The sequence below is a fragment of the Paroedura picta genome, chromosome 11, assembly GCF_049243985.1.
Source record: "Paroedura picta isolate Pp20150507F chromosome 11, Ppicta_v3.0, whole genome shotgun sequence".
Taxonomy (NCBI): Eukaryota; Metazoa; Chordata; class Lepidosauria; order Squamata; family Gekkonidae; genus Paroedura; species Paroedura picta.
This window is the reverse complement of record NC_135379.1, coordinates 15114225-15138910: the sequence shown is the minus strand read 5'-3', so window position 1 is coordinate 15138910 and position 24686 is coordinate 15114225. Positions and strand designations below refer to the sequence as shown.

General features: G+C 44.2%; 1 protein-coding gene across 24 annotated transcripts in view; it reads left to right on the top strand.

Annotated features, from left to right (window-relative positions):
* KIAA1217 (KIAA1217 ortholog) overlaps window positions 1–20414 on the top strand; it is a 432541-nt gene extending 412127 nt beyond the window's left edge. For 19 of the 24 annotated variants that reach the window (XM_077303786.1, XM_077303784.1, XM_077303787.1 and 16 more), the window contains 11 exons: window positions 925–1100; window positions 4298–4425; window positions 5736–5883; window positions 6484–6979; window positions 8343–8523; window positions 9760–9911; window positions 10864–11010; window positions 12418–12537; window positions 15878–17449; window positions 17954–18079; window positions 18778–20414. In XM_077303786.1, coding sequence (XP_077159901.1) covers window positions 925–1100; window positions 4298–4425; window positions 5736–5883; window positions 6484–6979; window positions 8343–8523; window positions 9760–9911; window positions 10864–11010; window positions 12418–12537; window positions 15878–17449; window positions 17954–18079; window positions 18778–19287 — 3756 coding nt within the window. In that variant the 3' untranslated portion in view covers window positions 19288–20414. Of the gene's footprint in view, window positions 1–924; window positions 1101–4297; window positions 4426–5735; window positions 5884–6483; window positions 6980–8342; window positions 8524–9759; window positions 9912–10863; window positions 11011–12417; window positions 12538–15877; window positions 17450–17953; window positions 18282–18777 lie in introns of those variants that run through there. The other 5 variants (XM_077303806.1, XM_077303804.1, XM_077303805.1 and 2 more) reach the window with 3 other exon arrangements.
* Window positions 20415–24686: the final 4272 nt, after the last annotated feature.

The window sequence follows — 24686 nt, the reverse complement described above, 5'->3', positions numbered from 1 at the left end:
ACTTACAGGGATTTATTGAGCCACACAGTTTTTTCTTGTTTCCACATATCCTGCCATGTGTCTTTTGACTTCGCTATTTGGAATAGCAAAAACAGGCAGCAAAAAAGAAGAAAAAATCACTGCAGGCAGGTCAGCCGTGGGTAGGGGCTGTGGCCCAGGGGCAGAGTATCTGCATTCCACACTGAAGGGTCCAGGTTCAACTTCCAATATCTTCAAATAGCAGTCACCATAAAAGGCCTCTGCCTGAGACCCTGGGGAGTGGCTGTTACTGAAAATAGGCAGCATGGACTTTGGTAAACAAATGATCTGAGTTCATATGAGGCAGCTTCATGAGTTTGTGTGCATTGTACTGAAATCTTCTCTAGCCCCCATTACAGAAACGTGAGCCCATCCAGTTTGGTGTAGTGGTTAGGAGTGCGGACCTCTAATCTGGCATGCTGGGTTCGATTCTGCACTCCCCCACATACAGCCAGCTGGGTGATCTTGGGCTCACCACAGCACCGATAAAACTGTTCTGACCGAGCAGGAAAATCAGGGCTCTCTCAGCCTCACCCACCCCACAGGGTGTCTGTTGTGGGGAGAGGAATGGGAAGGCGACTATAAGCCACTTTGAGCCTTCTTCAGGTAGAGAAAAGCAGCATATAAGAACCAACACTTTTTCTTCATCATCCTGTTCTGCTGCCAACTAGAAGTCGGAGGCCTGGTTTCAGAAGTTAACAGAACTTGTGTTCTGTTCATCACCTGCCCTTCTCCTTGATAAAATAACTTTTACAGATAAAGGCCAGAGATTCTCTCCCACCCCTCACCCTCCACTCAGCTGCAGAGCTGTTTATCTAGCCCGACTTCTGAGCGAAATGATGCATTCAGTTACTCGAGCTGTTAGTCAGGAAGGGAAAATCGAAGCTGATTTCTTTTGTGTCACAGCTGCAGAACCAAGAGACTCTACGGGCCATGGTGAAGAAAGCGGAGATGGAAATCAGTGACAAAGTGATAGAAAGAGCCAAGCGGCTGGGAGATCCTGTGCATCGGCAGCGCCACCTGATGGAGCAGGAAAGGCAGAAATACCTTCTGGAAGAAGAAAGGATTGTCAAAAAGTTATGGTGAGTGGAACGACGTCGTGTCATTGTGGATTATTTCTGACCTTGGGACAGGATCATGTTTCTGCTGTGATCTGAAACTACCCCTAAGGCAAGGGTCATGGGCCTTGAACAGAGCTGTTATTATCACGAAGTGGTTTCTTAATACTGGACACTGGGGTGGCTCCAACCAGATTTTCTGCTGTTGAAAAAGGAAGTCAGGTTTCCCTTTCCTCTCCCCAAAAGGCAAGGCTGAGGAATCATGGGTTCTGCATGGACAAAACCCACATAAGTCAGGAACTATAGTAATGTTTGGCCATCCTTTGGCCATGTTTTACTTTGACCATATCATGCGATCCAACTCCATGGAGAAAGCAATTGTGCTAGGATTGGTCAGTGGAAAAAGGAAACCAGCCGACAAAGAACACGATGATCAAAATGGACACTGGCCAGAACATTGCACGGCTGAGGGAGGCAGTGCGGGATCGGGGATCGTGGCGACAGCTGTGGCATGGGATCGCCAAGAGTCGGACTCGACTGAATGTCTAACCACAACAACAGCATAGTAAAGAAACAAATTCGATGAGATTAAATGACAAAAGCTGGCTGGATCCAATCCATATAATTGATCCTGTGTGGTTGTCTTGGACACTGCATCTGCTGCTCTTCTGGAAAAGTGCTTTGACGGGATAGATGGACACCAAATCCATTGTTTGCCCAAGTAATTCTTTCTTCCAGTTGTCCTTTGCTAACTGATTGTGGATAGTACAACCCAGTCGCAGCCAACTTATGGCGTCCCCCATGAGAGATGAACATTGCCTGCCTCTGCACAATGACCCTAGACGTCATTGCTGGTCTCTCATTCAAGTCCTAACCAAGGCTGACCCTGCTTGGCTTCCAAGATCTAGCAAGATCCGGCTAGCCTGGGCCAACCAGGTCAGAGCTCTTTGATAATTGCTCCTCAACAATTTGCTTCGGTTGCTGTTGCTCGATAATCAGGACCGTCACATCTGAGGCACGGCTCTTCTATTTGTGAGGCCAGTTTTATTAACAGCCTCTTGTTGACATTTTGAATCACCGGACTCTAGAGGGAGTGGCATGTTGTTGTTTATAATCTTCTGGTCTCTGGGTGACCATAAATAACATCACATGCTGGAATCCCTAGTAAAATTACAGGACTTGGCATGGGTTGGTTTATTACAGAATGCTGTTTGCCCAGCAGCTGAGCATCTTACATTCATTTAGGCATTAATTTCTCCCTTTCAGTATTCTGGACTAAGAATGTTCATCAGGGCCTTGTATTACAACAGGGTTATCAGCAGAAGAAATCTTAGGACCCCGCGTATTTTATTTACATGTTCTTTGGCCTGATGTAAAGGAGGTAATGGACTGCCTGTTGTTGTTTTTTAATTGGAACATACAGGGGAGAGGAGCGAAACCCTGACATTTTGCCCACGTTGCGAAAGGTTCCCGTTTTAGAGGCAATTAAAATTCTTAGTTACGTAACAAGCTTTTATCCTCTCTGGCCAAGACCCTCAAGCTGGGGTGGTCTGTTTTTAAACTGAGAAGCTCAACCTCACCTTCACCAAACTACATTACCTTGCACTCAGTTGCAAGTTTTAGTTACAGGCTGGACTTCAAAATATTGGATACCTGTCAAAATATGATATTGTCAATCTGGGAATTCTACTGAATACAAAATAGCGGGTGACTTTTGAAACACTGCTAGAAGGATCTGGTCATTAATCACCCAGCATCTTGCCTGTTTTGAGCTGGAGTAATCACACTCAAGTTTACCTAGCCAGCAACAGTGGCAGAATAAGAATTTGAGTCTTGTGTCTCTCAGATCCAAATCTGACATTCTGATCCCTACAGCATACTGGCATGGGTGTAAAAGTCCGTGTACATACAGACATACACACAAGATGAGCAGCAAGGGGAAGAATTGTGCTTTCAAATATGCATTTGGAGGCCCACAAGCTGGCAAAGTAGCAAGGAAGGGAACTTCAAGTCTCAGAAGTGATGGGGGAAGCTTATAGGCCTGCTAAGTCTCCACCAAATTCTCCTCCCATGGAAGATTTCAAATAAAAAACAAGCATGTGCATGCAATGTGTAGATTTACTCTGAACAGCAAGTACATAATTGTATTGAATTCCCCCCCCCCTGTGGACACTGGAAAACTCTGTTCATTTGCTGCCACCAAGTGTACAGCTTTGAGAAATCTCAGATCTGTTTTGTATGGATCCCTCTTCTCTCCTTCTGGCTGTGTAGCTTTTGTCCCCTCCTTGTGTGGCATAATGATGGTTTAATCCCTAGATCTCTACAGATGGCAGATTTTTTATGTATTTGCTTGTAAAAAAAAAAAACTCTAGCATATTAAATGTATAAATCATTCAGGTACTGTTGAGTTACTTGCCCTGACATTCGACAGCTATTTTCTGTGCAGGGATCCTGGTTGGAAGTTCTGTGATTTTTAGAACCAGAACCGGTGCAGAAGTTGCATTTCTAACGTTTTCCTGTTTCAATGGAGAGTTGTAGAGGACTGTAATGGCTGCTTCTGTGATTCGGATAAGTGTGTTTTGTGAGTTCTGTGAGCATGGAAGGGACCACGGCGATTGTTTGATAGCTCCAACTTTGAAAGATAGTTTGCTTTCACAAGCTGTATCGGCATTGGCAGATGTGGCTGAGTAAAGTTCTCTCTGGGTCTTTCTCTGAGCTGAACTTCTGTTTTTCAGTATTTGCATGACATTTTAAACTTCCTTCATCTTTGCAAGGATGTGCCCACTAGCAAATTTATTAAGCCATGTGTTTTGTGGGAAGTCCAACAGGCATGAAGATGAGCACACAGTCTGGGAATATCTTTGGCTTTCTCATGGACATTCCCAAAGATGCTGTCATTATGCACCCGGCCATCAACTTCATCATGGCACGTGAATATACTTGAGTCCATTGGCACCTTTAAGACCTACAACGTTTCACTTGGTTGGTCTTAAAGGTGCCATTGGACTCAAATTTTGTTGTGCTATTTCAGACCAACATGGCTGGCTACCCTGAATCTATCTACGTGGCACATGATTCTATTCCATAAGATTTTCATATCTTAGTTTGTGTATAGCTCATTCTTGAATGTCCAAAATACTTTGTCTATCATTGCCTGTCTTCAAAAGAAACTGTAGAATTCAACTCTCTTTCTGTTCTTTTTTGTTTTTTAAAATAACTAGTGAACTTGAAAGTTTTGTTGAAGAGCTGAAGAAGGAATCTATGACTAAAAGGTCAGTTACCTTGAAAGATGTTGAAGATGGAGCTTTTCTTCTTCGGCAAGTTGGGGAAGCTGTCGCCGCCCTCAAAGGTACTGCTCTTAAGATATCTCCTTTGATATTCATTTTTTTTTAAAGAGGAGCAGACCCTTTACCTTTTGCAGAGGCAAAACTGACCATCATATTGCCACTCACCTATGGTGACCCTGTAGGGCAAGGGTGGCTGAACTGTGGCTCTCCAGGTGATCATGGACTACAATTACCATGAGCCCCTGCCAATTGGCCATGATGGCAGAGGCTCAGGGTAAGTATAGTCCATGAAAATCTGGAAAGTCACAGTTTGGGCATCCCTTCTGTAGGGTTCTTGAAGCCCGAGATGGACAGAAGTGGTTTGCTGTTGTCTACCTCTGCGTTGCAAGCCTGGACTTGGTACTCTTCCATCTAGGACTAACCAGGGCTGCCCCAGCTTAGCTTTCGAGATCTGATAATACAGGGCTAGCCTGGGCCATGAGGGTCAGGGCTTACCTCTTATGTCCCAGCCTAGAGCATGCTTTGTTGTTGTTATGTGCGAAGTGGTGTCCGACCCATCGCAACCCCATGGACAATGATCCTCCAGGCCTTCCTGTCCTCTACCATTCCCCGGAGTCCATTTAAGTTTGCACCTACTGCTTCAGTGACTCCATCCAGCCACCTCATTCTCTGTCGTCCCCTTCTTCTTTTGCCCTCGATCGCTCCCAGCATTAGGCTCTTCTCCAGGGAGTCCTTCCTTCTCATGAGCTGGCCAAAGTATTTGAGTTTCATCTTCAGGATCTGGCCTTCTAAAGAGCAGTCAGGGTTGATCTCCTCTAGGACTGACCGGTTTGTTCGCCTTGCAGTCCAAGGGACTCGCAAGGGTCTTCTCCAGCACCAGAGTTCAAAAGCCTCAGTTCTTTGACGCTCGGCCTTCCTTATGATCCAACTTTCGCAGCCATACATTGCAACTGGGAATACCATAGCCTTGACTAAACGCACATTTGTTGGCAGGGTGATGTCTCTGCTTTTTAGGATGCTGTCTAGATTTGCCATAGCTTTCCTCCCCAGGAGCAAGCGTCTTTTAATTTCTTTGCTGCAGTCCCCATCTGCAGTGATCTTGGAGCCCAGGAAAATAAAATCTGTCACTATCTCCATTTCTTCCCCATCTATTTGCCAGGAAGAGCATGCTTATTTTAAAGCTTATTTGAAACCAATAGGTCTTCTCTTCAAGTGTGTCCAACGGAAGCATTAATTGAACAATGCTGTCTGGGTGGGGGACAGAAGCACAGCTCCTAGAAGATGGTTTAGGTGTGAATATTAAGCCTTCTTCCCTTTTAAGAAGCTTCCACCTCTCCTACTAAGAAGTACTATGTGGCCATTATCATTACAGGAGACTTTCCAACCCTGCAGAATAAGATGCGGGCCATTCTCCGTGTTGAAGTAGAAGCCGTGAGATTTCTCAAGGAGGAACCCCATAAACTGGACATCCTACTGAAAAGAGTCCGCAACATGACTGATACCCTTACCACACTCCGGAGGTGAGGCGTCTGTTTCGTGGCTTGTTTAATCTAAGCAGGTTTCTCATGGAATATATAAGGCAGCCTTGTGCAATGTTTTTACTATTGAGAAATCTCTGAAACGTTCTTTAGGCTTCAAGAAACACCAGAAATGGCACGATCGTGCAGAATATGGTTGGGAGGCATAGCTGTGTACATGCCCAACTGGGCCCCTCCCCTTCTCACCCCCTGCAGGCCCATCATTAGCCATTGGGGGGGCTTGATATGACCATATTTTAAATATTAAAAATAATTAACTCCCACCCATTCTAGAAACCCTTCCAGAGCCATCAAGGAACCCAAGGTTTCACAAAACCCTGGTTGAGAAAGCATAATAGAAGGCAATGACTCAGCATATCTATGGGTGTGCATTTGGCTGTATCTGAGCCAAAAAAAATATCTTACCAGTATTTTTGGGGTATCTTTTAAAATACTCCTGGACTCGACTCTTGGCTCTTCCACCGCAAGCCAACACGGTGACCCATGCCTGAAACTGTTTTGCTTTGTGCATTTCCCATAAAGACCACTAAAGGGAGCCCCTCCATTTCCAAGCTAGTGTCACGCTGCTCCTTCTTTCGGCAGAAATGTTACAGATGGCCTGCTGAAGGGTGTGGATCCCGCCCAAGCAGCACAGTACAGCGCCATGGAGAAAGCCACGGTGGCAGAAGTCTTGAAAAGTCAAGACAGCCCAGCCAACAGCCCACAGCACAATGCAGCTGAGACCACTGTGGAACCTCCGGTGAAGTCTGAGGTGGTGCCCATTTCTACAACGAAAATCCATCATGTGCAAAGCTCTCCCGTGATAATGCACCAGTCTCAACACTCATCCGCATTGGTCAGCCACTCTCAAACGTCTCCAGTGGCAAACAGCCATGCCGTAAGCTCAGTGGCATCAAACCAGCCAACGTCCGGCATGCTGGAGTGTACAGCTGCAACAACCACCACCACCACCACGACCACGCTGCAAGCACAAGGACCTCACTCGCCACCGGCGTCCATCAACGGCTCCACCATGCAGAGTCTGTTCATTGAAGAACTTCATAGTGCCAGCACCAGGAACAGAGCTCTGTCCATCGAGGTACACTGGCATTATGCATTTACTCCACTTTATACCCAACTGTTCTTCCCAGCTGGGACCCCTGGTCTGTAGTATACAAAATGTATATTAAATTATACGCAATGGTGATATTAGCAAAAGTGGATGGCCCGGATACTGAATTTTCATTTTTGCACAGTATAGAATACACACAGCCCTGCACATGGAAACAGCCATAGCCCTCACACACAGATAAACACACAAAAATGCACATGGACATCTGCTGAGCTTCTGTGCAGTATTCCGCCCCAAATAGCAGCAGTTTTTTTGCTTCTTCGTTTTGTAATCATCCTGCTTTCCAGGTTTTCCTGTGCTTTGCTGCAGTCTTTGGATTCTCATTTGCCCTTCTCTTTCCAGAAAGATTGTGCTCAAAGCATGCTGGGATATAGATGGGTGTGAGAGATTTTCTTCACTAGAGTCTGCTTATTGAGAGTAATTGGCTGGACTCTCACAGGTTGCTATGATTAAACACCTGGGAGCCATTGCACCATCTTAGCCTCCAGCCCCCAGTTTCCCCCATCTGCCCATTTGGCTGTGAAAGTATCCAGATGCCAGCCCCCTTGCCAGGACACTTCCTGCCCCAAGGTCAAGACACATTCCCACACATCAGCATGTTACAGCTGGAATTCCTTGTGCAAACTACACTGCCCTGACCCAGCTACATTCACACCTAAGGCAATCCATTATGCAGAGAGCAAAACGGAAAGTGGCCAAACTGTGGCTCTCTAGATATCCATGGACTACAATTCCCATAATGCCACACCAGCACCTGTTGGCAGGGGCTCATGGAAATTGTAGTCCATGTACATCTGGATAGCCACAGTTTGGCCACCCCAGCTCGAAAGCATCACAATACTATAGAACAGGGGTAGTCAAACTGCGGCCCTCCAGATGTCCATGGACTACAATTCCCGGGAGCCCCCTGCCAGCGAATGCTGGCAGGGGGCTCCTGGGAATTGTAGTCCATGGACATCTGGAGGGCCGCAGTTTGACTACCCCTGCTATAGAATTCCTTATTGTGAAAGCCTCTGCATTTGTAACAGCAATGAGAGCCCCCTGGGGAAACATCCCTTTGTGGAAGCTACTTGAAACAGAGAAGCTGGTCATGTACACATTGATTCTTTTTGCTTCCAAAGCTTCCAAAGTATGATTTTGGCAAATGGTGGGATGTGTACAGGGCATATGCCAACTGGAAATAGTGCAAAGGGCAGAATCTTGGCAGAGAGAGGTGAAAGAAATCTCAGTGGATTTGATTCGTTGAGAATTCATAGAGGAAAGTTGAAATAGACTTTCGAGCCAAAGGCAGAATTCAAAGTGTTCAACAAGTATGTTTGTTTCCTGTTAGAAAGCAGAGAAGAAATGGGAGGAGAAAAGGCAGAACCTTGATCATTACAACGGGAAGGAGTTTGAAAAGCTCCTGGAAGAAGCACAAGCCAACATCATGAAATCGATTCCAAACCTCGAGATGCCGCCACAAGCCGCACCCTCGCCCAAAAGTGACACAGCCGAGAAATTAGAAGTCTGTGGTAAGGGGGTCAAGATTGTGTGACGAGATACTAATTGTCAGTTCATTCAGGGCTGACCCTTTCGACCTTGTTTTTCAATAGGAACCAAAGGGTGAAGGATCTGCTTCTGAGGTCAAAAATCTTATTTGGGAAAGAATCTGCCTGGCAGAAACACATGTCCTAGTTACATGTCCTAGTCCTAGAAACACATGTCCTAGTCCTAGTTACAGGCTCAGCCCTCAGCAGGAATCTCACAATATGCAGCTAGAAACACGAATAAGACTGTGACAGGTTCACACTGCTGGATCACACCAGCGGTCTGTCTAGTCCAGCATCGTGTTTCATGCAGCGGTTGACCAGTTGCCTTGAAGAGCCAACAAACAAGGCAGAGAGGCCAAGGCCTTCCCCTGTTGCTGCCTCCTAGCCACCGGTCTCCAGAGGCTGGCTTCATCTGTACATGAAGGTTCCCTTTAGTCATCTCGCCTATGAACAGTTGATAGATTTGTCCTGCATTAATCTCTGCAATCCCTTTCAAAGCCATCTATGCTGCTGGCCACCACTATATCCACTGGCAGTAAATTCCATGGTTTAAGATGTTTTTCCCCCCTTTTTTGTTGCCTTGAATCTATTGTCCGTCAGTTTCATTGGGTGCCCTGGAAGGAGACAGGGGCAGCTGTCTTTGTCCACTTTCTCTACCTTGTGTATCATTTTATAAACCTCATTCACATGTCTCACCCACCCCCACACTCATGTTTTTCTAAACAGAAAACTCAGTCACTTTAGCTTTTTCTTATAGAAAAGGTGCTCCAAGACCTTAATAACTTTGGGTGCCCTCTTCTGCCCTTCTCCTCCCTTTGCAATGTCCTTTTTGAGATCTCATGACTGGAACTGCACACAGTATTCCGAATGAGGTTGCCTCATACATCTGTATGAGACATTATAACATTGGTTGCTTTGTTATCAGTCACTTTCCTAATAAGCCACGACATTGTTTGCCATTTTCACTACTGTTGCTCTCTGGGTCGAGCTTCCCAGTACAACCCCATGATCTTTTTCCGTCTCAGTCACCCCTGATCCAGATCCCATCAGTTCGTACAGTCAGGTGTTTTTGCACTGATGGTGCATTACTTTGTAGCCCATTATTGTTAGTGAGTCAAGCACATGCCTATCTCATTCACATTGAAAAAAAAAACCCGAATGCACACTTAAAAAAAAAACACACTTATTAACAATAGTGGTATCTCTTTTGAATTTCAGAAGAGACTGCTCATGCTGAACAAACCGTCGAAAAGCTCGTGAAATCTCCCCCTCCTCCTCCTCCGCGCCGCACCTACCTGCTAGGATCCGGACTGAGCACAAAACTGAGTGAAGTCAGCTACGTGGCCAGGAAAGACACTCCTGTGGTCAAGGTTTGGTGACCGAGGCAACTTAGCTTACATTGCCGTGACATGACCCAGTCATGACCCAGAGAAGCACTCAAGTCAGTCACTCCTAGGCCTAGACAGATAGGAGCCACCTCTGCCCAAGAATTGCTCTTCCTAGGAGGGATCCTTCCTGCATTCTTGTTTATGGGCCTGTCAGTTACAAATCGAAAGCTGTTTGTAGTCCAGGCGTTTCTAAGAAATGTACAGATTATTTGAGCAAGTGCACACGTGCTTTAGGATGCTTAGGGCTGATCCTGCGTTGAGCAGGGGGTTGGACTAGATGGCCTGTGTGGCCCCTTCCAACTCTATGATTCTATCTTACACAAGTGGAGATCAGTTTGACCATTTATGCACTGGGAACTTCACTGCCCCGGCTCCCATGCAGGAGCACAAATAGGGAGTGGATGAGGCGCACTGGGCCAAATGCTCCCCCATGTGGGTGCAGGAAGAGGTGGAGCAACCTACCACAACTAAAACTCCAGCCTGCAGCCCAGCATGAGACCTCCAGTGCATAAACAGTCTTTGAGAGAACAATTCCATATATACATGAGTTCTTGCTTTATCCATTGGTGGTTTTTGAAGCTCTTCTCCCTCAAGAAAAAGTATAGCGGGAAAATCTTATTTTCACACACATACATTGATATAGATATATAGGTGCTTTCACACACACTCTAAATAGTGCACTTTCAACACACTTTGCAACTGGATTTTACTGTATGAAATGGCAAAATCCACCTGCGAATGGTAACTGAAATGGATTGAAACCGCATTATTTAGCATTTGTGAATGCGCGGATATACGTTGTAGAAAATAGCAGTGTTTATGTTGCTGAAACCAAGTGTTATGTGTTTGGATACTGTAATATCCTTTAAAATCCCAATGAAGAACAGAGGCCTATATGAAGGCACTGCATACATAGCTTCTCTGTGATCCTTAGGAAAGCAGTGAAGATTCTGCTCAAGGAGGACAGTCCAAAGTATCTAAGGAGGATCAAGTCTCTTCTCAACCCCTGCTGATGGGCACCACCCCACCTGCAAAGGAAGAGGAAGAAGAGGAAGGAGAGAGAATAATGGCAGAATTACAGGTATGTATTATATAAAACAGGTATGCCCAAGGAAGCTGGACAGATGCATAGAAAAGCAGAACAATAGATGTAAAGAACAGTGTTAGAATATGAGTATGCTCCACTGAAATGAATGTTCTGCTCTCAGGAGTGAAATTGGACTTGCAAAGGAGGGATTCCTTCGAGAGTTTTGCTTCTTCAGATTAAAGATGTAAATGTTTTGGGGTTGCTGACTTCTGCACTGTGGATGAAATAAACATGGGATAGTTTCTTACTGAGTGATGTACACATCAGCTATAGTTGAGTTCAGATCCGGGAAACCTGTAGTGAAATAGTGAGATGTCAACCCCCTCACAACCATTAAGTATACCAAAGTTTGATCCTGAATTTTCCATTTTGGGAGCTCTTATCTGTCCCAGTATTTAAGAACTTCCATGTGGACCTGGCCATTGCAATGTAGACAGTCTCCTATGGCATTTAAATGATGGGCAATGTTCTTTAGCTCCATGGGCACAACCTAGCAGAAGTCAGTGGCAATTCATTCCTGTTCCATTCTCCACGATGACTCCATAGCTCACCTGCACAGCCATTTGTATCATTCATAGAATCATAGAGTTGGAAGGCATCTCCAGGGTCATCTAGTCCAGGGGTAGTCAACCTGTGGTCCTCCAGATGTTCATGGACTATGATTGCCATGAGCCCCTGCCAGCAAATGCTGGCAGGGGCTCAAGGGAATTGTAGTCCATAGATATCTGGAGGACCACAGGTTGACTACCCCTGATCTAGTCCAAATCCCTGCAGAATGCAGGAAATTCACAATTACCTGCCCTCCCACAGTGACCCATATTCCATACCTAAGCTATCTTGAAAACCACTAAAAATCTCCAGAATCCAGCCTGGCCTGGAGGAAATTCACCTACCATCCCACAGTGACAATCAGCAATTCCCTGGGTATGCAAGGAAGGACCACAAGAGACAAACACAGCCCTTCCTGCCCACCCACTCACAATTGTTCTGGATGATTCTTAACACCAGTTCGCACACAAACTTCTTTGCCTTGACTACAGTGCCTTAAAAATAGTGACAGGAGATTCCAAATTCTGCATGTGGAAGCACTAAAATTACTCCTCACTGTCCAGTTACATTTAGGGAAAGGGGTTGTCCCTACTATGTTTTATGTGTGTGATTCATAGCACAATGTATTTCTTCTGATAGTCGAGCTCAATAAAGTCACAGTGCTGAGCGTTGTTGCCGTCTTTTGTGCAATTGCTTGTTCATGCAGAACTGTGCTAAGTACAGTCTCCTGCCCACTCATGATGGATCACACCCAGGATCTGTGAGTTCCCTGTGAACAGCCCACCAGGATGCCTGGCTCATGCACAAAAAAGGGGGGGTCTTCTGATAATGTGCCCTATTTTAACTCCGTAGGCTTTCCAGAAGTGCTCCTATATGGATATAAACTCAAACAGTCATGTTGAGCAGACCAGAAATGACACACAAACAAAAGAGGCCAGGCCAGTGGCTTTAGCGCATCCCAAGGAGAAGAAGGTAACAGTGGCCTCTTCAGCTCTGCCACCTAGTCGCAAGCTTCACCTTCTTTCCTTGCTTCGGGACTAACCTTGTGCCTTGTAGCGTTGCTTACTGTGTGTGCCTTGATGGCTCTGTTCTTTGTTGGTCTAGATTTAGGTCCCACTTTGGGTTCCTAAGATGCGATTATCTTTGGGACATCTCCAAACAGAGCTTGCGATTGCCTCTGCCATCCCAAGTGTTTATTGGGTATTAATCCCTTTTACAAGGTGCTCAAGAAGGTCCGAGACTGATGAGGGGGTACCTGAGGCCAAAAGGAAAAGGGTAACTGTTTAAGTACAGCAGGTTAGATTTTTTTGAAGTGAACACCTTTGCCATTTATTAAAACCAGCATGGCCCAGGGAACACCGAGAAGTGTACGGCTGAGAGGGGGAAAGGATCCCTTCTTTTCATATCCTGTGCCTTTGTGTTTTGATATACGTATATTTTTAAATTTACATCCTGCTTTTCTTCCAAAGCTGGAACTTTACAGGTATCTGGTGGGTATTCTCACCCAACCTATGGAAACAGCAGACATTCCATATTTTAACTTCTACCATGTACAGATATGCTCCTTCTAGGGATATAGGTCAAAATCAACCTTTATTTATAGATCAACACAAGATGGGAGGCCATGTTAGTCTGTGTGTAGCCGTAGAAAGTCACAAAACAGAATGTTGGTCCAGGTAAATCGTAGCACCCCAAGGTAGAAAGGAGGAGAGGATACAGGATTTAATTTACTTGAGCCTATGCACACATGCATTATGGAGGCACGTACAGCATTCCAGATGTGATAACTGAGAGAAACAACTTCTTACCACCACGTTTGTGCTCTGCATAATGTAGAGCACTCTGCTGGTAGGCCACAGATTATGTCTTATACTCTATTTTTCACCCCAGTGGCTTACAATAGGTCTTGCCTCCTCCCATTTATCCTTGCAACAACCACCCTGTTGATGTAGGTTAGGCTCAGACAGAGAAAGGGTGACTGATCCAAGCTCACCCAGTGAACTTCCCTAGCAGTGTGGGGTTTTGAACCTGGGCTTTAAACCACCACACCAAGCTGGCTGTAAGTCATAGGATTTCATAGGTTCCAGACTATGGACACCCCAGAATACTGTTGCCCACACATGAAACGATGTCTCCTGCTGTGTCCACCTGGAACTCTTTCCCTGCAGTCTGGCCTAATAAGCATGACACTTTATTCATTTTTTTCCAAGGTTTGATCTATGGTGGGTGGGTCGTACTGTTCAGTGCTAACCAAACTACACCTGCATGGCTGTCATAAGTGCCGGCTGCCTCTTGGACTCTGCTTGCAGATGGTCCTTTCCTATTGTTCTGTCTCTTTTGTCTCACCTCAAGACTTCTGTACTGAAAAGCAAATGATTCACTTGTGTCTGTGATGGCTTTCCTTTTCCATTAGTGTGACGCTCGCCAGCAGCAGCCATTTTGGGCAGTGGCTGAACACGGAGGTGGATGCCAAAGAGTTTCATGAGGCTGAGCTGTCCCTTTCTACCCATGCTGGGTGGCTACCCCTCCTGTTTGATATCAGAATTGCTTCTGGACGTAGTTCTGTTCTGATGTACTAAAGAGTAATTGCCATCTGCCATTCCAACCATGGAATCTATTTTATTAGTTTATTTGCTCTATTTACACCTCTCCTTTCCCTCCCAGTGGGGAGGCAAAGTAGCCCACACTGGTCTTTTCCGGAACAGAGCTGAGTTCTTTCCTTTGGTGGCCTGCATCTGAGTCCTCTAAAGCTCTCTGCAATGTTCTCTCATTTTTTGGTCAACCAGGTACTGGAAAGTTCTCTTTTTTAGCTACCAGAGAGATATGAGCATCCTATCTTAAGTGGGCTGGAGCGTTGGTGGAATTGTTTTTGCCACAATGCAAGATTTATCAAACCATGATTTGGAGGGTTGAACCCTCTTTTATCTCTTGCCATGAAAACTGGAGGGATCTCAAGAACAATGTTCTCATAATGTGGCAATAGATCACGAGTGGTCAAAGGATTTCAGAATACCATTGTTAGGGTTTGGAGGTCTAATTTATCCAGAACTGCTTTCTGGCTTGGAGCCATATTTTATTAAATCTATCTACCCATGTTCATCTCCTCTATTTTAGCCTCCTACATCCCTGGGGTCTGGGGTTAGTCTGAGACTGTGTGACTGGCCCATGTGAGTTATCATGGTAAAGAGGAACTCCCAGACCTAGCCTACCACTCTAATCACTACACCTTCCTGGCTCTATTATCGTTACATGTCCATGTGTAGCCTAGCTGGCTGTAGGAAAGGCTAATGGTAACAAAATCATGGTTACCTTCTAAACAGTAAGCATTTTCTCCTGGACAATGTGCTTCAAGAACAAAAGACTCCCTCTCCCTAGATCCAGTTGGATCCAGTAAGGCACAAGTGATAACACGCTTCCCGGCACCCGTGTGCAGAAAGGAGCTTCCATGATGTTCCAAGCAGGATCTAAAATTCAGGTGTTCGGGGAGAAAATACACTCAACTTCAGTTTTGAAGTGAATGGGGCTATGGTGGCATACACAGCTGACCTGAGCAGAAACAGTGGTTGCATTTTACTTCTTGGAAGCGCTGCAGCTGTTTTGGCTTTAGCTAGTATATGCCGCTTTACTGATGTATCAGGGACAGTACTTTGGCCTACTGCTTCTTCATCAGAGAGGCAGTTTCCCCGGATCTAAAAGTCCAGGCACAATTAGATTCTTTGACTCTTTGTTCCCCAGTACAGTACTGAAGACATCAGTAGTTAAGACAATGGAAAGCTAGCTAAACAGCCATGTTGTATTTGAGCAACACAGTGTAATAGTTGTACTAGAGTGACAGGTGTCTCTAAGCTAGCCAGCTACCAGTTAGGAGCTATGGTCTGGAGTAATTGCTTCCCTTAACAGAACTACTTATTATTAAAAGATTCTATCTGATAGAAAACAAGTGTTGAAAAAAGGACTCTTAATTTAGGACAAGATGAAGCAATGTTGTAATGGTGGTATCCAGTGTTGTAACTGATAAGTTCTACAGTGGGGTTGTTTAAAGGATCATCTAGAACCCATGTTAACTGCATGCCACTACATGTTCAATGTAGTGACATGAAATGCAGTTCTACCAGAATGTGGAATTTACCTCTGAAGATGCACAGGAATCAGATGAAGACCATGGAAGTGATGCTGCCGTGATGTATAGAGTGGCAAGTTCACATTATCTGTGCCTTATCTGCTGAATTAATTTGGGGGGACATAGAGCCGGTCCTTTAAAAAAAGAAAGTTATGTTCATCAGTAACTAAGTAATGCAACTCTTCCCCCTAGGTGTATGGGGAGGCATCAAAAGATAGTGACCACCCCAAGGACAAGCCAGAAGGGAAAACAGAAGAGATGGGTTTGGATGCTTCCAGCATTAATGGAAATAAAGGTAGCTTTCCAAAGACTGAAAACTTGACCTCCAGCAAGGATTTGCTTTTGGACAGTAAAGATTATGCCAAGCAGAATGATCTTAAGCCAAATACAAGCATCTCTAGTATCCATTTGATAGAAAACGAACGAAAAAGGGGAGCTGACGCGCCAACTGTGGAATCTGGAAGGGAAAAACTAAGCTATGGAGTCGTAACTGAGACTGGACACAGTGCACCCCAGAATGAGTTGCCGGAAAACTCAGGGGCTCCTCTGGCCAGGCAAACAGACTTGCGAGCTCAGGAGAGTTCATTAGCTCCCAGATCGTTGCAGGAGCAAGAAATGCCTGTTAATGGCCACAATCATATAGTACTAAGGCATAAAATATCTAGGAACATTACCTTAAATAACATTGATGAGGTAGAGTCTCCAACAAGCTCTCCCGGCGAAGAAGTCCCACTATCGGAGAACATTGCTTTTATGATTACCAAAACAGCAGTTCAGGCGCTGTCAAGTGGAGAAGTCCATGATATAGTAAACAAGAAGGGAGACGATGTGCAGACTGTTAACATTGATTCCAAAAAGGAAAAGACATCCGAGCATAACGTGCCAGAGAACCTTGAAAGCGACGATTCGGTTGTTTGCTTGGACAAAAAACCAGTCATCATCATTTTTGACGAGCCAATGGATATCAGAGCAGCTTATAAAAGGCTTTCAACCATCTTTGAAGAATGTGATGAAGAACTGGAGAAGATGATGGAGGAGAAGATAGAGGAAGAAGAGGAAGAAGATGAGGGCTCTGAGCCATGCCACACCCAGGCATATATGGTTACCCAGACAGAGAGTAGTCAGAGGCATTCCCCAGATTATTTAACAAACTGCAGGTCTGAGCAGCAGTACAGACTTCAGACTCCGTCTCATTTGCCAACCCAACCCAAGCTCCTTGGAGAGCAGGAGGCTGATAAGCTGGAAGGCAGGAAGTCCAGTCACATTTTTGGGCCACATGCAGAAACCAAGCTGGAGGCCGCAGATGCCAAGAAGAAATTTAAGTTTAAATTCCCCAAAAAGCAGCTGGCTGCTCTTACACAAGCAATCCGCACAGGAACCAAAACTGGCAAGAAGACATTGCAGGTTGTAGTATATGAAGAGGAGGAGGAAGACGGGACTCTCAAACAGCACAAAGAAGCTCAAAGGTTTGAAATCCACAGTTCTCGGCCTGACAGCCTTCCTGGGAAACAAGAGGCAGAGGCTGCAGCCCACATTTCGAGGACAGATGAAATTAGGAAGAACACTTACAGAACTCTGGACAGTCTGGAGCAGACTATTAAGCAGCTGGAGAGCACTATTAGCGAGATGAGTCCAAAATCGGTTTCCGAAACCACGTGCCGGTCGGGAGGAGTCTCTGCCCCCGTTTTTTTCCCAGCCAAAGAACCCATTGTGCTGGAAGAGAATAATGCTGATGTAGAATCCCCTTCTCCGACTTCACGTAAGGTACACTTTAGTATGAGAAATCACAACGCCAGCTGCTTTCTAAAACCTGCAATAATAATAATCACTATTAAGCAAAAAGTGTCTCCTGATTGGTTTGCTTCCGTTTGGGTGGCTTGGTTTGGTGCATCCATGAGGTTTCTAACGGCTAATAGAATGTGTGTTTTTTTTAAAAAAAAACAAACCTACTTTGCTGATTTTGGTGATGGGAAAGACAGGAGAGCTTGGTGCAGCGATTCTGCCGTGGGTGCGAGAGCACCTGGGAAAGTAAAATTTTGGTTGATTGGTAGTTGATCCTCTACCCTTCTGTTCTTGATTCCTGAATTAACACCTGTGGTGCAACTTTGGGTGTGAATTATTTTGGTGCTTCCTGTGCATGTAGGGCTTTGGCTTCTCACACAAAGTAGCTTTGCTCCTGGCGTGAAATCCTGCCTGTGGCAAATGGACTGCTACTCACCTCCATTCCTTTGTTTCTCTCCTCCTTTTGCACCCCAACCTCTCCCGCAGAGCTCGCCCAGCAGTTCACAGACAAGCAGAATGCCAATCCCAGCAGCCACAAAAAATAGGCAACCAGCAAGCGTTGACAAACCAAGCAAGCCACACAAACTACAGGACCAGCGGCAGTACAGACAGGTAGTTTTACCCTAAGCCCAGTCTTGGGACGGACTTAAAGCTGTGGTGTGTTTTTGGTGTGTTTTGGTAAAGTCCAATGACTGACCTGGATGATACCAAATAATGGACATTGTCTTCCCATTGAAATCTGGAAATGGAAATCCGGGGCTTGGGAGAGAGGGGCATGAAGCTGTCGTCCTTTTTTTATCACGCTTGTGCATGTCCGCAGTAAAAACATCTCCTGCTTTTGGGGGTTTTGCTTGAGTACTCAGTTGTCATTTTTTAAAGTGTCCGTGATGGGAACAGGAACCGTTTGAAGCATTTCAGAGGCAACAGCTGATACTAACTCCCTGGTTAACAAGATTGTAGTCAGTGCATATTAACCATCTGCCAAAATGTTTCCTCTCCTCATAACAACCTTGACGCATGGCCAGTTTGGTGAGCAGTCCTGATGTCGTGATGTCATCCTCTTCCTCTTCCCCCCCCCTACCTTTTCTGCTTCTTCCCACTTTGCGCATTCTCTGTTCATGTTCCGTGTATGTGTGTATGTAGGGGGTGGGGAGATCGACCCGGTCCAGTCCACCGCTACAAGTTTTAGTGCAGGCTTCAAACTATTAATTCCTGTTCTTTGTAAACCTAATTTCCCATGCCGTTCCTTTTTTTAGATTTATCGTGTATGTATGCTGACTTAAACTGTCTCCCACCATCTTTATTTACAGGCTAATGGAAGTTCTAAGAAAGCTGGTGGGGACTATAAGGCTACTTCCCCTACCCTACCTGCTTCAAAAATTCCAGCCTTTTCTTCCACCTCTGGGAAAAGTAGCTCTGTATCTAGTGGCGATAGTACTAACCTTCTCAGCCCACCCACTAAAACCTCTGTTCCTCCTTCTAACCCTCTCAGTCCTTCAACAGGTCGTAGCTCTCACTCTGCTTCCTTAATCCCATCCGTCTCTAATGGCTCCCTAAAACCTCAGAATCCTACTCACGCAGGTAAAAGTCACCACCATCTTTCATTCTCGACACAGACTCAAAATGGCCGGCCAACCCCTCTTCCTCCATCTTCCTTCTCCTCCTCTTCTCCCTCTCCAACCTCCCCCACCCCGCTGAATCAAGGTATGAAGAGCATCCGGTCAATCCACACACCCAGCTTCACCAGCTACAAAACCCAGAATGGAAGTGTCAGCAAGCCCAATCCATCTGCCACCACCAGCACCAAGGAGCCATCTTAAAAGCTCTGTACTGGCCCATGCGAGTTCACCAAAGGCGTCCCAAGTTTCTGAGGAAATGGCAACCAATTATCGTAGCTGAGGAATGTATGCTATTTTTGCTGTACCATTTGAAGCTTAACACTAAATTTGTGGTCAATATTGGATAGGCATTAGAGATTAGAGGCACAAGTAGTTTTATAAGCATTTATTGCTGTTGAAATGTCAGAGTGGGTTTTCTCTCCCCCATCCTTTAGCGAGAAGCGGTTATGAGCAGAAGAGAGCAGGGTGTGAGTGAATTAAAGATATGCGCGCACAGAAATGTATTTGGGCATGAAAAGAAATGTATTATTAACAGAAAAAAGCGAGTTGTTTTGTATAAAGCTATTTTTAAGAACTAAACATCGTGCGATATAATGCAAAATTATAAAAACGGAAACTAAAATATTTTTTTTCTTTTATTTTAGTGTTATTTAGATTTGTTACAGATTTCTATTTTTGTCGACAAAACTTCATGGTTACTTTAAAAGTATCTTTTTTGCCAAAACATTTGATACTATAATGTACATTTGATAAGTAGCATGCTGGACACTTCCTGTACACAAGCAACCAAGCTGAGATGGACATTGACGTGTACGAGGCAATTGCACTGCCATTCAGATTATATTTAATGATTTGCAATGCCAAGGGGGAAAATATAATTGTTTTCACATTTAGGCATTTGCTAGTTCTTTTAGCTTCTTTAGTTTTCCATTCTACTGAGACCTGGGTAAATCATGTTGTTTTTCAGTGTGGATTAAAAAAAAAAAAGGTGTACACTTCTTTACTGTTCTGTATAATGGAAAACCTTTGTACATATATAATATAAATATATAAATAAATAAATGCTGTATGTGGCTGGGCACATAGAGTAGTTTTCAACACCAAAGGTCGAGTTTATGCATGTTCTAAAATATACTTTGAGAAAAGGTCAACACGATGATACAGTTTGGGATGGAAGTGTCAGGGGAACAGGTTTAAAACCATCACATCTGCAGAACTAGAGTGTTCTTTTGTAAATATCTTATTTGTACAACTCCATAATATATAATATACAGGTGCAAAAGGAAGAAAAAGACACCTTTGCAAAAATAAAGGGCTGCATGCTTACATTTTGGTATTATTTTTGTCACCAATCAATTCTTTCTTAATCTGTGTGATGGTACACATGCCATCATAGACACAAATACCACAGTGAGGCATTTTGTAGTTGTGTTCCTTTCAGTGTGAGAACCATGTGTGTGTGAATAATTCTCAGATGCCTTGGAATCTTACAGGATTTTAAAGCGTTTAATTTTGACAGGTCCAAGTTTCCAATTCAAATGCTGATAAAAAAAAAAAAACACATACCTTCTGATGCATTTGTCAGAAACCGCAATAAATATATCCTGACTATGTTTTTTCTCAATTGACAGTCAAAGCATCTGAGATTTCACACCACTTTCTGAGAGTGCCAGAATCCCTCCCAGTTCGAATGCCACATCACCCAGTGGCATCAACCCACAAAATCATCTTGATTGCGTAAAGTCCAGTGACAGCTCACAGTGCTCACGCTATGCCACAAGTTATGAAAATATACCAATTTATTATTTCTCAGACGCAGCCTTATTTACACAGCCCCATCTATATCCATACCCTTTCCCAAGCAAGGAACAGCAATTGCTTACAGCATCCCAAAACCCATCCCTGCAGTGGCCGTGCAGGAGCGTGGTTCTGTTCAGAGGCAGGCGTGCTACACCATCACTGGCATGCAGAATCATGGGTTAACACACACACACAAAAGAAGCAAATATAATCCTCTGGAGAGCATTAGGGTGACCGCTGTGTGAAAGAGAATTCAGACCTAAGTAGACCTTTGACGTTTAAGCCAGCAGAGATGCCCTTACATTCAGAACCTTTCACAGGGTCCGAGTTCTGCATAAATTTTCATCACCTGCCTTCTTCCAATGCTCAGGGCGGCTCCCGGCATAGAACATGGCATGTCAGTAAACAGATTATTTAAAACCATTATCAAAATCAATCTTGGTCAGCCCCCAAAATAGCAGCTACAAAAAAAAAAATGTCCTAATGCAGCCCAAGCCCTTCGGGGCAAATGCTGATGCATTGATTCAGTACCCTTGTCTGAAAACTGGCAGGAGGGGCTCAAGCGTGCCAGCAGCAGGAGGTGACTGATTAGCCTACAACAGTCACCATGACACACCAAATGAACTGTGCATGCCACAACTGCTCTTTATAAAAGTGGATATCCATTGGGAGGGCGAGGAATTTAAACATCATATAAAAAGTCTGCTGTTCTTCCTTCTTAGAACTTGATATATCTTACACAGGATTCCCAATAAATCCTCTGGCCAGTCATTCACTGATTGTGTGGGGGGAGAATTCCGTGAGAAACCCAACAGGGATACTGAGTACTGGAGGCTACACAAAAGAAAAAGCTGATATATATGCAATCAAATATTAATATATACAGTGCAAAAAGTACGGTGTGAGTAGTGAAAATGGTCCTTATATATGCTTAATACAGTGCATAATACAGTGAAGTATGATCATTCAATTGTAAAAAAATGCAATACATAAAACAGTAAATTATGACAATTAGAAAAGTATAACAATTATTAATGGTCTTCTGGCTGCCTAAGACACCATTTCAATATCTTCTTCAGAATTGTTTCTGTCGCAATTCCATTGCAGAATGACCTTGAACAGTTGTAAATTGTTATTCATCAGCCAATCAAAGAAATTAAAAAGCGCATTTAAATCCCAGGTGATCTGATTTCGCATCTATAGTTCAGATAATGTGGCACATGAGTGGCTGAAGAAGTTGTTGAAAGGTGTCTGGCAGTCGGTCAATAATGGCTATACTTTTCTGATTGTAATAACTCACTGTATTATGTACTGGATTTTTAATATTCGAATGATCATACTTCACTGTATTAAGCACACTATCGTTTGGCACTAATCACACTGCACTTCTTGCACTGCATATTTTAAGATTTGTATTGCATACAGCCACCAAGTGCTTTCCAACTGTCTCCCGGGAGTTCATTCACAAATACTTCATGCCCCTCTGCTGAGACAGCACCACAGGACTGAAAGATCACAAGATTCCTCATGTAGAACAAAAACAACCTTTCTGAGAGGAGGAAGAAACTGTAAAGGAAGAAGTGCGCCAACATACATACTGCCGTATCATGCGTGCGTTCTACAGACAGCAGCTTTCAAATACATAGGCAAGACTCACTTTCTCATGAAAAATGCAATTTAAAAGCAAATCCACAAGACAATTCAACAAGCATGGCCAGTTTCTCATTGGAGTGGCGCAACTTCTGCACAGCTTTGCAGGAGAAAGCAGTACGCTTTGAGAGCCAGTATGGGGGATATAGCCACAACGAGAGAAATGATGCATGCTTCCCAGCATTGATCTTGTACCACAGTGGATATTTCATAAGAAGGAATAATATACTCCTCCCATACACAGGTTTCTTCCTTGCTTGGGTGTAAGATGGCACATTACGTGGTATCTTCTGTCTTAGCCTTATTTTTACCATGTTTTCTATATGGTGGTGAACTTGGATACTAGCTGCGGGTAACGGGCAATAGGTTTCATTTGCTACCATGCAGCATGATCTTTCATTAAGCAAGTACAAAAGCTTGATTTTATACCCCACTTTCCTCTACCTTCAGAATTCTCAAAGACACTTAGAATCAGTTTCCCTTCCTCTTCCCACAACAGGCACCTTGTGAGACAAGTGGGGCTGAGAGAGTTCTGAGGGAACTGTGACTGGCCCAAGGGGAATTGAACCTGGTTCTCCAGATTACAGTCTGTTGCCAACCACTATATCACACTGGCTCTATAGTAGAAGCAAGCATCTTAGAAGTGACGTCAATAATTGCCAGTGTGACAGACAGAAGACTGTCCTTTCCCTGAAGGGGAAAACAGCCATCCTCTTGAGCCTATGGGGGTCCTTCTCCAACATCCAGTCACCTTTGAAATGGGGGGGGGGGTGTTGAAATGTTGGAGGAAAAAAGAAGCAGGAGTCAGTTGAGTCCAACGTCTGGAAGAGAGCAGGGAAACTTCAGGTCTGGCTCAGGAAAAGAGCTGACAGAGTGAAGGGGGGGGGGCTCTGCTGGGTAGTGGGGCAAAGTGATTTGACTCTACCTCTGGCATAGTGCCTGATTGCTAGGTCAGTCTCTGGCAATAAGCAGACTTGCCATATAGTCTGGCTCTTGGCTGGTGTAGGTGGAATCCTGTGTGGGAAAGAGGATCCAACCTAGTGGCTATTTGGTGGAAGTCTCTTTCTGCTGCAAAGAACGAAAGAAGAAAATTTAAAACTCCTCTCTAAATTGTTGTGCTTCAGCCAGGTTTCTCTTTTATATATCTCAAGACTGTGCTGCTGAACTGTTCCTGGAAACAAATCTTACAATAATCTTTTGTGTGTGGTTAATATAGAATTAACCTCAGTGACCTCCATATACGACTTGTGTATCACAAAATTTACCTCACAGTGGCAAACCCAAAGCCTAGATCAGACTAGAGGAAAGGCCAGGGAGTTCTCGGGAGCTCTCATGGCAACCTGGTTGAGATTCTCTGGCCTAGATACTCACTGTCTTTACAGCATTTGGTATCTGAGGAGAAGGTTTATGGTTTATAATAAACCTGATCTCCCAAAAATCTTAAGAGAATGTTGACAGATGCAGCCTCTCACAAATTGGTGCCATAATACTGGGATACAGATTTAAAAGTTTCACAAACTGTTCCCCAATAAAAAAGATATAAGCATTTAAGAAAATTTGTGATTTAAAGGTTTTGTCAAAATGCTCCTAAGAAAGTAAAAGCACTTGCGAGGACGGAAGCTGAGTTGGTGGCTAGTGGAGCAGTGGGGAAATTTGTGAATATTGACCAAGTGGAAACCTGGGAAACAAGGCTGGAAATTGAAATGGCTAGATTAGAAAAAGAGAAAGAACTAGGAACACTGAGATTAAGAGAGAGAAGCCCAAAGGCAGCATGAAATCAAATAAATTTAAGATGCTAGAATGACAATTAAGGGCTGAGTTGGGAAATACTAGGCTAAGCATCGAAGTCTCCTACATTGATCAAAAGAAATCTCCAAAATTTCAAAAAGGCAATACTGAAACTTTTTTTCATTAGCTTTGAAAAGGCTTGTAAAGATTTTAAAGTGGATGACAATGAAAGAATGATTTACATCCACTCAAATATGTGGAGGGTTAAATGACATCCACTCTGAAATAAGGAAGAATCCCTAGACTGTGGTCTGTTCAAAGAAAGGGTGAGAAAAGGATCTGGATTAACACCTGGGCATAACAGAAAAGAATTTAGGGGACTTCAAAATAATCAGATGGAAACTATTGTTACCTCAGGGAAT